We start from the raw sequence: 13,798 nt of genomic DNA on the forward strand, positions 1-13,798 counted from the left end.
CTTGAGGACTTCTGCTTTATTGCTAGTGAAACAGCAGATAGTAATTTCCTGGTAATTTTAATTTTTGAGATTGGATTATTTTATATTATTCCTTTTTTCCAGAACTCATCTAGACACCTCAGCTGAGTTGCGGTATTCAGTGGGATCTCTAGTGGACAGCCAGTCTGATTACAGAACAACTAAAGTAATAAGAAGACCAAGGAGAGGCCGCATGGGTGTGCGAAGAGATGAGCCAAAGGTTAATCTTTTAACTTCAACTCTTCTCTAGTTTTATTAAAATAGATCACTTCATTTTGGATAGAATTTTAACACTGAGATAATTAGAAAATGCTAGCATTTTTATTAATTTGAAACACAGAGTGTGACTTTAAAAAAATATATCTATATAAGTAACATAAAGCCCCAACTATGGGCCCAAAATTGAATAAGCATTTCCCATGTATTTATTCATATAACATTATGAAGTTGGTACTACTTGTATACTCACTTCAGACATAAAAATACTGAGGCTCAGAAAAGTTAAATGTTAAATATTGTACTGGTAGCAAAGTGATGGAGTCAAAACGTGGGCCTATATTTGTGTGGTTTCCAATACTATTAGTAGTGTAATATTAACTATTATACTACCTTGCCAAACATGTAGTCTTTTGATTTTCTTGGGCACTTGAGCAATGGCATTCATGTTGTTCATTCAAATTAATTTAATTAAAATTAGTATTTTTAAAACACTTTGAAGAAAATGTACATAGACTATTCCTGTGTTCACAAAGAACTATTAATGATAAGGGACAGTGCTAGCCTTCTATTCAGTCAATAACTTAATTTAAAATTTGCAAGCTATGTTTGTTGAGTAATGTAGTTGTATTTTATAGAGAAGTAAAATAGTCCTTTGGTGCCTAAGTATAGTTCATTCTTTCAACCACTTTTATGTATGCCAAATACTATATAATCCATTTGTCCTTATATTTTTTTTGGGGGGGGGGCACATAAGATATACTTTTTTTTAATTTTTAAATTTTTTTTAATATACTTTATGTTCTAGGGTACATGTGCACAACATGCAGGTTTGTTACATATGTATACAGGTGCCATGTTGGTGTGCTGCACCCATTAACTCATCAATTACATTAGGTATATCTCCTAATGCTATCCCTCCCCACTCCCCCCACCCCACAACAGGCCCCAGTCTGTGATGTTCCCCTTCCTGTGTCCAAGTGTTCTCATTGTTCAGTTCCCACCTATGAGTGAGAACATGCAGTGTTTGGTTTTCTGTTCTTGTGATAGTTTGCTGAGAATGATGGATTCCAGCTGCATCCATGTCCCTACAAAGGACATGAACTCATCCTTTTTTATGGCTGCATAGTATTTCATGGTGTATATGTGCCACATTTTCTTAATCCAGTCTGTCACTGATGGACATTTGGGTTGGTTCCAAGTCTTTACTATTGTGAATAGTGCCACAATAAACATATGTATGTATATGTCTTGATAGCAGCATGATTTATAATCCTTTGGGTATATACCCAGTAATAGGATGGCTGGGTCAAATGGTATTTCTAGTTCCAGATCCCTGAGGAATCACCACACTGTCTTCCACAATGGTTGAACTATTTACACTCCCACCAACAGTATAAAAGTGTTCCTATTTCTCCACATCCTCTCCAGCACCTGTTGTTTCCTGACTTTTTAATAATCATCATTCTAACTGGTGTGAGATGATATCTCATTGTGGTTTTGATTTGCATTTCTCTGAGGGCCAGTGATGATGAGCATTTTTTCATGTGTCTGTTGGCTGTACGCATGTCTTCTTTTCAGAAGTGTCTGTTCATATCCTTTGCCCACTTTCTGATGGGGTTGTTTGTTTTTTTCTTGTAAATTTGTTTGAGTTATTCGTAGGTTCTGGATATTAGCCCTTTGTCAGATGAGTAGACTGCAAAAATTTTCTCCCATTCTGTAGGTTGCCTGTTTACTCTGATGGTGGTTTCTTTTGCTGTGCAGAAGCTCTTTAGTTTAATGAGATCCCATTTGTCAATTTTGGCTTTTGTTGCCATTACTTTTGGTGTTTTAGACATGAAGTCCTTGCCCATGCCTATGTCCTGAATGCTATTGCCTAGATTTTCTTCTAGGGTTTTTATGGTTTTAGGTCTAACATTTAAGTCTCTAATCCATCTTGAATTAATTTTTGTATAAGGTGTAAGGAAGGTACTGGTACCAAAACAGAGATATAGACCAATGGAACAGAACAGAACAGAGCCCTCAGAATAATACCACACATCTACAACCATCTGATCTTTGACAAACATGACAAAAACAAGAAATGGGGAAAGGAATTGCTATTTAATAAATGGTGCTGGGAAAACTGGCTAGCCATAAGTAGAAAGCTGAAACTGGATCCATTTGTCCATATTTGTACACAGGCCCTTGATGCCTTTTGGGTTTAAACTGGCACCAGTATGTCATGTATTAATTAATCCATCAAAGTAGGCATTCAATATCTATTGAATACATGAATAAATAAATGAGCAAATGAAAGCTACATTAAGTTAATCTCAATTTTTTTCTCATTATTATGTGACAAATTAATTAAGTGCTACTTGATATCAACAAAAGTTGTAACACAAATACTAATTCTGATTCTCAATTCTTAACTCAATGCTCAGGGACGTATCATGTGGCCTTCCATAGAAATCATTTTATATGATCACAAAAATAGAAACCAATTTTTTAAAAAGCAGAATAAAAGAGATCTAGGACCTCTCTTTTATGTCCAACCTCCTCATTCATTCAGATAACAGCTTGAAAAACACTGGTCAATTGCTTACTTCAAATGGAAGGCTTCTTATATCCATTTAAAAAGCATAACCATGTAAATTAGCATGCCTTGGGCTTAAAATTACAGATATACCTTGTTTTACTGTGATTTGCTTTATTGTATTTCACAAGCATTATGTTTGTTAGTTTGTCTGTTTTTTACAAATTGAAGGTTCCTGACAACTCTGCCTCACTCAAGTCTATGGGTGCTATTTTTTCAATGCATATGCTCACTTGGTATCTCTGTCTCACATTTTGGCAATTTTCACAATGTCTTTTTTTTTTTTTTTTTTTGAGGCAGAATATTATTCTGTCACCCAGGCTGGAGTGCAGTGGCACTATCATGGCTCACTGCAGCCTTGAATTCCTGGGTTTAAGCAATCCTCCCATCTCAGTCTCCCAAGTAGCTGGGACCACAAGCAGGTACCACTATGCCCAGCTAATTTTTATATTTTTTTGTAGTGATGGGGTTTCACCATCTTGCCCAGGTTGGTCTCAAACTCCTGTGCTCAAGTGATCCTCCCACCTCGGCCTCCCAAAGTGCTGGGATTATAAGCGTGAGCCACATCAGTTCTCGCAATGTTTCAAATGTTTATTATTATTATTATATCTGTTATGGTGATCTGTGAACAGTGATATTTGATGCTACTATTGTAATAATTTGAGCATGCCACAAACCATGCCAATATAAGACAGTGAATTTAATCTATAAATGTTGTGTGTACTTCTGCTCCAACAGCCATTTCTCATTGCTTTCCCTTTCTTTGGGCCTTTGTATTATCCAAAACACAACAATATTGAAAGTAGGTCAATTAATAACCCTACAATAGCCTTAAGTGTTCAAGTGAAAGGAAGAGTTGCACATCTCTAAGTCAAAACTAGAAACAATTAAACTTAGTGAGGAAGACATGTCAAAAGCTGAGTTAGGCCAAAAGCTAGGCTTCTGGCATGAAACAACCAAGTTGTGATTACAAAGGAAAAGTTCTTCAAGGAAAATACAAGTGTTACTCCAGTGAACACACAAATAAGAAAACAAAACAGCCTTACAGCTGATATGGAGAAAGTTTTAGTGGTCTACATAAATGTGATCATTTAGTGATAAACAATCAAAGCATGCACAACATTCCCTTAAACCGAAGCATAATCCAAGGCAAGACCCTAACTCTCTACAATTACATAAAGACTGAGAGGTGAGGAAGAGGCAGAAGAAAACTTTGAAGCTAGCAGAGGGTAGGTCAGTTCATAAAGTTTAAGGAAGGAAGTCAGGCCGGGCGCGGTGGCTCAAGCCTGTAATCCCAGCACTTTGGGAGGCCGAGACGGGCGGATCACAAGGTCAGGAGATTGAGACCATCCTGGCTAACACCGCGAAACCCCGTCTCTACTAAAAACACAAAAAATTAGCCGGGCGAGGTGGCGGCGCCTGTGGTCCCAGCTACTCGGGAGGCTGAGGCAGGAGAATGGCGGGAACCCAGGAGGCGGAGCTTGCAGTGAGCTGAGATCTGGCCACTGCACTCCAGCCTGGGCGACAGAGCGAGACTCCGTCTCAAAAAAAAAAAAAAAAAAAAAAGGAAGGAAGTCATCTTCACAACATGAAAGTGCAAGGTGAAGCAGCAAGTGCTGATGGAGAAGCTGTTACAAGTTATTCAGAAGATCTAGCTAAGATAATTGATGAGAATGACTACACTAAACAATGGGTTTTCAATGTAGATGAAATCACCTTCCATTGGAAGAAGATGCCAACTAGGACTTTCATAGCTAGAGAAGAAAAGTAAATGCCTGACTTCAAAGCTTCAGAGGACAGGGGTGAATGAATGCAACTGGTGACTTTTAAGTTGAAGCCAATGCTCATTCACCATACTGAAAATCCTAGGGCCCTCAAGAATTATGCTAAATCTACTCTACCTGTGCTCCATGAGAAGAGCAACAAGGCCTAGATAACAGCGCATTTGTTTACAGCATGGTTCACTGAATATTTTAAACACACATTTGAGACTTATTGCTCAGAAAATATATATATATATATATTCCTTTCAAAATATTACTACTTATTAACAATGCACCTGGCCACCAAGACCTCTGACAGAGATATTCAAAGAGATTAATGTTGTTTTTGTGCCTGCTAACACAACATTCATTCTGTAGCCCATGGATGAAGGAGTAATTTTGCCTTTCAAGGATTATAACTTAAGAAATACATTTCACAGGGCTATAGCTGCCATAGGTAGTGACTCCTCTGATGGATTGGGGCAAAGCCAATTGAAAACATTCTGGAAATGATTCATCATTCTAGATGCCATTAAGAACATTTATGACTCATGGGAGAAGGTCAAAACATCAACCTTGACCAGGCGCGATGGCTCACACCTGTAATCCAGCACTTTGAGAGGCCGAGGCAGGTGGCTCACCTGAGGTCGGGAATTAGAGACCAGCCTGGCCAACATGGTGAAATCTCATCTCTACTAAAAGTACAAAAATTAGCTAGGTGCACCTCTGCAATCCCTACTACTCTGGAGGCTGAGGCACAAGAATAGCTTGAACTCAGGAGGCAGAGGTTGCAGTGAGCCAAGATCAAGCCCGCCAGCATGTGCAACAGAGCAAGACTCCCTCTCAAAAAAAAAAAAAAAAAAAAAAAATTTCAACCTTAATAAGAGTTAAGAAAACATTGATTCTAACCCTCATGGATGACTTTGAAGGGCTCAAGACTTCTGTGGAGAAAGTAACTGCAGATGTGGTGAAAATAACAAGAGAACTAAAATTAGAAGTAGAGCCTGAAAATGCAACTAAATTGCTGCAATCTCATGATAAAACTTGAACAGATGAGGATTTACTTTTCATGAATGAACAGAACATGATTTCTTTTTTTTTTATTTTAAAATATGTTTATTTTATGTTTTACAATGAATACTTCAGCAAAGAAAACAATTGTAATTTCAAAATGCAATCCCTGAAGTTAATAAATATCCTTTATAATCAGTTACACTAATCAATATCTAGAAATATACATAGACAAAGTTAGCTAGTGAATAAAATAAGTAGAATGACTATATAAACTATCAATTTCAGGGATGAGGGATCATGCATGATCAGTTAAGTCACTCTGCCACTTTTAAAAATAATATGATTCACATTTGCTTCAATCACATAAACATTCATTGCAAGAGTTAGACGGCTAATTGAAAATAGTGATCTTTGTTAGCTTAAAAGAAAATTCAGTTTAATACAAAGACATTCAAATTGAAAATTTCAGGACCCTTGATCAGACGCTTTCAATGCATGTTGCTCTACTTTGTTATAGGCAAGATTCAAGTAAGGCTAAGACAGAAGACTGTTCCCACTGAAGACATGATCTAAGAATCGCTTTCTATATAGGCAAATTATGTTCTGTAGAAACTAGCTAGCTAGCCACCAAGACGTTACCAATAAAGGATTCCTTGTACTAGCAACTATCATGTTTAAAAGGTCTTAGCCAGAATTACAAAAACAAAACATTTAGAGTAATATTTATGAATACAAGCATAATTGGTTCCTTGCCTTCTACAAATAACCATCTTTAAAATGATAAAAGCAGGTTTCAACTGTGGTTCTTCTCTGGGGTGAGAAGGTGCAGATACACATGGGCGATCTACTGATTTACCTTCTGAAAGTACTCTTTGGAAGCAGCTGGATTTGGCTTGATCGTAGGAGAATCTGGTGTCCAGTCCGCTGGGCAGACTTCTCCATGGGTTTCTACATACTGGAACGCCTTCACCAAGCGGAGGGTTTCTTCCACGCTTCGGCCCACTGTGAGATCATTGACGCTCAAGTGCTTGATGACTCCATTGGGGTCAATTATGAAGAGACCTCTTAGCGCAAGACCAGGACCTTCTAACAGCACACCGTAGTCTCGGGAAATCTGCTTAGTTAAATCTGACAAGAGTGCGATGTTCATGTGGCCCAAACCACCATTCTTTCTTGGCGTATTTATCCAGGCAAGATGGCTAAAGTGGGAATCCACTGAGACTGCAACAACTTCACAGTTCACGTCGTGAAATTCGTTAGCTTTGTCACTAAAAGCAACAATTTCTGTAGGACACACAAAGGTGAAATCCAAAGGATAGAAGAAAAGCACCAAATAATTCCCCTTAAAGTCATCAAGGCTTAGGTCTTTGAACTCTCCATTGACAACGGCTGTACCCTTAAAATAGGGCGCATGCTGGGTGACAGCAGGTGCATGGTATGAGGAACTGGTGCTGAATAATTTTGCTTGACTGGAACCAGAACACAGTAAGTTTGTCAAGCTCGTTCTTCCACATGCAGCAGGCCTGAGGGCTGCAGTGGCAGAAATGCCCCAAGGAATGGCACTCACATGTCGGGCAACCGACGCTCGGAGCAACCTTCCTACAGCAGCCGCCATCTTCAGTGCACTCGGGCGCCTCCGGGTCAGAACATGATTTCTTGACGTGGAATCTACTCCTGGTGAACATTGTTAAAATGACAACAAAGGATACAAAATATTACATTACATAATTGATAAGGCAGTTGCAGGGTGTGAGAGGATTAACTCTAATTTTGAAAGAAGTTCTACTGTGGGTTAAATGCCATCAAACTGCATTCCATGCTACAGAGAAATCGTTAATGAAAGGAAGAGTCAATCAATGTGGCAAACTTCATTGTTGTCTTATTTTTAAAAATTGTCACAGCCACCCAACCTTCAGCAACCACTACCCTTATCAGTCAGCAGCCATCAGCATCAAGGCAATACCCTTCACCAGCAAAAACATTAAGGCTCAGATGATCATTAGCATTTTTTAGCTATAAAGTATTTTTAATGAAGGTATGTTCATTTTTAGACATAGTACTATTATACACATAATAGACTTCAGTAGAGAATTAGCATAACTTTTATGTTCATTGGGAAATCAATAAATTTGTGTGACTCTATTGTTAGAACTAACCCTGAAATATCTGTGGAGTATACCTGTACATAATTTTGCAATATTTTAAATAATATTTTGTTACAATCGATGTAAATAAATGTTGGGAAGAGAATTCTTGTATAATTTCTTATGTGATAATATTTGTGGTCTGAGCTTATAATAAGGAAATATAGGAAGACTAATTATTTTAAGTCTTGAATGCTTAAGTACAAATAAATAAAGATTGCTATATTTGGAAATAAGGAACAGTATTGCAAATACATGCTTTAAAGTAATTGTTACCTTGGAATATGATCAAACTATAAATCATATAGAAGTTTATCATCTTTATTTCTATTAAAATCTTGATATTTATGCTGACAATTAATCCCTCACATTACTTACGATGTCAAGGAACTATTTTATGGAAGCAAATAAATTAAAATGTTAATAATTGGTTCAGTTTTTGCAAGGTCAGTTGTAAAAGCATGCCTGTTGTTGTTGTTGCTGTCTTTGAGATTAGCGCTTTGAACATGAGCAATGTGATAAATATTCTGCATTTTTCATTTACCATTCAGGTGAAATCTCTTGGGGATCATGAGTGGAACAGAACTCAACAGATTGGAGTACTAAGCAGCCACCCTTTTGAAAGTGACACTGAAATGTCTGATATTGATGATGATGACAGAGAAACAATTTTTAGCTCAATGGATCTTCTCTCTCCAAGTGGTCATTCCGATGCCCAGACTCTAGCCATGATGCTTCAGGAGCAACTAGATGCCATCAACAAAGAAATCAGGTAACTTCAATTAGTACTGATGGTTTCAAGAAATTAGAAGACCTGGATACTGTGCTAAAAATATAAATACTAGATCAGAAGCATTAGCATTGACTGGGAGCTTAATAGGTCTGCAGAATCTCTGACCTAACCCCATATGCACTGAATCAGAATGTGTATTTTCAGAAGATTCCCAGGATATCTGTGTATCTCCTTTATAATATTAGGACAGCCTTTGTAAGGAACATACATGAAACATATAAGACTAATTACATTAGTGACAATATAAAAAAATAAGTTAAAGGCAAAACTTTCTCCAGTGAATTTTAAAGCACTTTTTAAATTAAAATTTACTACTTAAAGGAAAGTATTTGTGATAATCACGTACATTCTTCAGATACATTACATACTGCAGTAAAGATACCAAATAGTATGCAAGTTAATGTGCATTCAAATCCCTTAAAATATTTAAACATTGGAGTGAAATTAATTTATCATTCTTTTTGTCAATTTTATGCCATTTATATCAGGGACAGCCTGTTTCTTGGAAGTTTATTAATATTAACAGTTTTAGAGGCTGGAAAGTCCAAGATGAAGGTTTCAGCAGGGTTCAGTTTTTGGTAAAGGCTCTCTTCCTGGCTCCAGGGAAAGGGAAAGTAAGGCAGGCGATGGGAGGCAGAAAGACAGGGGGAGAGAGAGAGAGAACATAAATATAGTAATTCTATGGAATTAAACCTCTCTCTCTCTTTCTTTCTGCCCCCCACTGCCCACCCACCTTTCCATTTCCCTGGAGCCAGGAAGAGAGAGCCTTTACCAAAAATGGAACCCTGCTGGAACCTTGATCTTGAACTTTTCAGAACAGCAAATTAATTTGACTCCAATGTTTAAATACTTTTAAGGGATCTGAAAGCCTTTACCAAGGAAAGATTTATGGAAGACTTCATGTAATCTCAATTACCTCCCCAAGATCCTATTTTCAAATACAGTCATTTTGCCCTTTAGAGCTTCAACCTGTGAATTGAAGGTGGGAGATAAAATTCAGTTCATAGCAAAGCAAATGCTGAAAGCAGGATAGAGTCCTCTTCTCTGCCAGGAACACTTGAGAAAAAAAAAAATTAATGCCTTTAAATGGGATAAACTAAACATATTACTACTTTTCTTAATAATAAAAATTACATTTTTGTAGTAATATATTGCATGAAAATTCAGAATTTTTTTTATTTAAATGGGGTTTCGCACTGCTATCTAGGCTAGTGTGCCATAACTCAGATCTGGCTCTCTGTAGCCCACAACCTCCCAGTCTCAAGCAATTCTTCTACCTTACCCTTCCAAGTAGCTGGGATTATAGGCATGTGCCACCATGCCTGTCTAATTTTTTTAATTTTTTGTAGAGACAGGGTCTCCCTCTGTTGCCCAGGGTGGTCTTGAACTCCTGGGCTCTAATGATCCTCCTGCCTTGGACTCCCAAAGTGTTGGAGTTACAAGCATGAGCTACCACACCCAGCCTCAGACTGTTAATCTTAGTGCTTGTGGCTGGTTAATTGTATTCACTGATGCCTAAAACTTGTGTTTGAATTGGGCTGCTACCATATTTTAAACTGAGACACAATTTTTATAGAGTTTTTTATGATTAATATTCTTACATCAATGAAAATACATTTTCACATATTAACGCTGAAGTTTATAACAAATTAGGCTGATCAATAAAAATCCCCTAGCATTTTGGGGATGTATGTGTGAAAATTTTCTAAGTAAATGGGGACCAAATTCATTTGCATTCTTTAAATATAAAAGGCTTAATATATCTGTGAGACATAATTTAATATTATGGCCTAACAAATATCTTTATTATATTTTCATTTCAAAGGCAATAAAACATGTGGTGATATGAATTATTTCATACTATATATGAAAAACATGTACTGTTGCTATATAGTACCCTAATAATAGATGGTTTTCATTACAATTGAAATTGGACAAATTAACATTTCAAATATTGAGAAATGTTGGCACTCTGATAATTTCATTTTAATTTGATATATGGTTTCTTGAACCCCATTGACATCAGCTTTTTCTGTCAGTTCCTTGACTAACCCCAGTGATGAACCCAATTGTATCAGGTATATTTGTGTTCTTTTGATAATCCACAAACCATTCTTAACTTGTTTTTTCAACTGGCGAACATGTTTTAAGTCTTTTGAACAATGCCTTTCTTTTTCCTTTCTGGCTCTAGCTAAATCAATTGGCTTCCTTCTACTATTATTCAAACTACCTATCATCACCCTACTGCACTTAAGAATAGTTTTTTACCTGTATGACAATAACCATTACTATCTGGTTTCTTTGTAGTATGCTAGTTCTCCATGTAATCCAACCTCACTGCAGCCAGAGAAGACTTTTAAAAACAGAAATGTGCTTATGTAATTCCCCTCTTTCAAATGATTCAGTTTCTCTTAGGATACAAACCAAACTTTTTAATATGGTCTACAATACCTCACCTGTCTCACCACTCTCTAACCATTTACCTTACCTACTTTCCAGTTCCTTGATGTTCCATGATCTTTCTTTGGTTGTGTCATCCCTTTTTTCTGGAACATTCCTCTCATTCTGCACCCTTCTACCCTAATATTTCACTCATGTTACCCTTACTCACCATGGACAGCTCCTCCATTACTTCTTCAAGGAAGGTAGTACTGTCCATCAGTTCTTTACCTTCACTAGATTGCAACTTTTATAGGAGCAAGAAATGTTTCTGACTTTGCTTATCTTTATTTGTAGGTCTTCGCTTGATATTTAGAAAGTTCTCCATAAATATTTGGTTACTCTAGGCCGGGCGCGGTGGCTCAAGCCTGTAATCCCAGCACTTCGGGAGGCCGAGACGGGTGGATCACGAGGTCAGGAGATCGAGACCATCCTGGTGAACACAGTGAAACCCCGTCTCTACTAAAAATACAAAAAAAAAAACTAGCTGGGCGAGGTGGCGGGCGCCTGTAGTCCTAGCTACTCGGGAGGCTGAGGCAGGAGAATGGCGTGGACCCGGGAGGCGGAGCTTGCAGTGAGCTGAGATCAGGCCACTGCACTCCAGCCCGGGCTACAGAGCAAGACTCCGTCTCAAAAAAAAAAAAAAAAAAAAAAAAAAAAAATATTTGGTTACTCTAAATAGAACATAAATATTAACTGAATAACTGAGTAACACTTTCTGATGCTGTTCAGCTAATGGTTGAATTTACCAAATTAAGTTTGAAATCAAGTCTATATTCTTGTGATATTTATTTTCACCAAAGAGATCAACACACCTTCAATAACAATCTATTTCTCTTCAGTGACTCTTATTTTTGTAACATTAGGGTAGCAATTTCTAGTAACAATCTTGGCCAGTAGGTTAATATAGTTGTTTTTTGTAAGAAATTTGAAAAATACATGAAATGTGATTACATCACATTTAAAAGAAATAGTCATCATGATTTAGACCAGAGTGGTCTGCTAATAACAACCAGAATTTTTCTCTGGTTAAGATTTTTCTTCTTTCATAAACTAATTTAGCCATTTAAAATAATGCATGTTTTCTAGCTTCACAGCTCACTGATTCAAATTACTTCAAACCCATTTGCCACAGCACTGTTCATTCATCTGTTATTTTATAGTTAGCTACTATTTTCTGTTAGATTAAACTTCAATCAATGTCTTACCCAACTTGTTCCTCTAGGTTTGGATCTCTTATACAATTTATATAATATCTAAAATTAATAACCAAAATTTCTGTGTACAGCAGAACCACGTTACATCTCACCAGAAAAAAAAAAAAAAAAATTCTAGGAGTCATTTATCTACTAAGTATTTTAAAAGTACAAAATGCCTTCTTTTTTTTTTTTTCATTTTTATTTTTTGAGGGGGAAGGTAGTATTTTCTTTCCAATACATTTTAAGCTATGTTACTATGTACTGTGTTACTTGATTAAACCTTTTTTGGGGGTTCTGACCTTGGGGTGAAGTTAAAAAATGCATTCATGAAAATAAACTTTGAGAGTAACAGAATTCATGTTCTTTTTCTAAGTGAAAAATTATAATTAAGTGTAAATGTGCCTCATAATGTTTTAACCAAAATTAATCTTTGTGAAACATATTTGATTAGATTTTAAGTCCATAATTTGTAAGATTTTTAAACAGCCTGTTAAAAATCACAAAGATCACTTATTCCAATGACAGGTAAGTAGACTACCAAAGTACTTTCTGCCTTGCCAGGGAACACATACTACTTAAAAACGGAAGGATTTACAGAATAGTTAGTGAAGACACCAGCAGTGAATTAATCATCAAAAAGCTGGTGAACATATAAAAACAGGGAAGTAAATGTAGCTCAACTTCCCACAGTAAACGTAGACCAGACAAGTATTTCCTATTGAATAGATTTAGCAAATAAATTACATTCTCTATTCTAAATATGTAAAAAGAAAATTTTGAAGTGATCATAAACTTGAAGATAAGGGTTCTATATAACAGAGGATCACAATAAACCATTGTAATTAAGAACAAAATAGCTCAGGAGAATTTTACAACCCACTTATCAAACTATACTGGTACACAGTTTCATTACAACAACATACAAAATGTGTATAGATTTGATTCAGGATTCAAACAGAATTTTTATGCTACCTAGCTAAAGCTCTTTCTTATTTGTGCCTTTGTAATAAATAATTTATAAGTATTCTTGAGGATACTTCCCAATTTAAAGAAAAAGGACTAGTGCTTTGCTGTCTCAAAAGCATTTACATTAATTAGTTTGTTGTTGTTGTTGTTCTTGTTGTTGTTGTTGTTTGAGACAGAGTCTCACACAGGCTGGAGTGCAGTGGCACTATCTCAGCTCAATGCAAACTCCGCCTCCTGGGAGATTCTCCTGCCTCAGCCTCTGGAGTAGCTGGGATTACAGGCATGCACTACCACGCTTGGCTAATTTTTGTATTTTTAGTAGAGGCGGGATTTCACCATATTGACCAGGCTGGTCTTGAACTCCTGACCTCGTGAACCGCCCATCTCAGCCTCCCAAAGTACTGGGAGGATTACAGGCATGAACCACCATGCCTGGCCTACTTTTGTTTGCAAGTTATTTTTTCATTATTTGTGTATTCATCAGCTATCTGTATAACTAAATTTTCACATTATTACCTTTTCTGATACTTATTTAAAGGAGGCTTGGCTAAGTATTTATTAATATTAACAAAAGTCTCAGGGTTTTATTTGGCTAATTATGAATGACAGCTTATTGAGGATACTATCCTTTAAACTTTTTCATTAGGTAGGAGGTAAGAGTCAGTGAC

At 36.7% G+C, this 13,798-nt stretch overlaps 1 protein-coding gene and 1 pseudogene across 29 annotated transcripts in view; one reads left to right on the forward strand and one right to left on the reverse strand.

Moving 5' to 3' along the window:
• Positions 1-13,798, forward strand: part of LOC105473289 (PTPRF interacting protein alpha 2) — a 510,238-nt gene that overhangs the window by 406,104 nt on the left and 90,336 nt on the right. For all 29 annotated transcript variants that reach the window (XM_011727001.3, XM_011727012.3, XM_071071359.1 and 26 more), the window contains 2 exons: positions 103-238; positions 8,285-8,505. In XM_011727001.3, coding sequence (XP_011725303.1) covers positions 103-238; positions 8,285-8,505 — 357 coding nt within the window. The remainder of the gene's footprint in view (positions 1-102; positions 239-8,284; positions 8,506-13,798) is intronic.
• On the reverse strand, positions 6,180-7,338 carry LOC105473287 (thioredoxin-dependent peroxide reductase, mitochondrial pseudogene; annotated as a pseudogene).

The sequence above is a fragment of the Macaca nemestrina genome, chromosome 10 (genome assembly GCF_043159975.1).
Source record: "Macaca nemestrina isolate mMacNem1 chromosome 10, mMacNem.hap1, whole genome shotgun sequence".
Classification (NCBI taxonomy): Eukaryota; Metazoa; Chordata; class Mammalia; order Primates; family Cercopithecidae; genus Macaca; species Macaca nemestrina.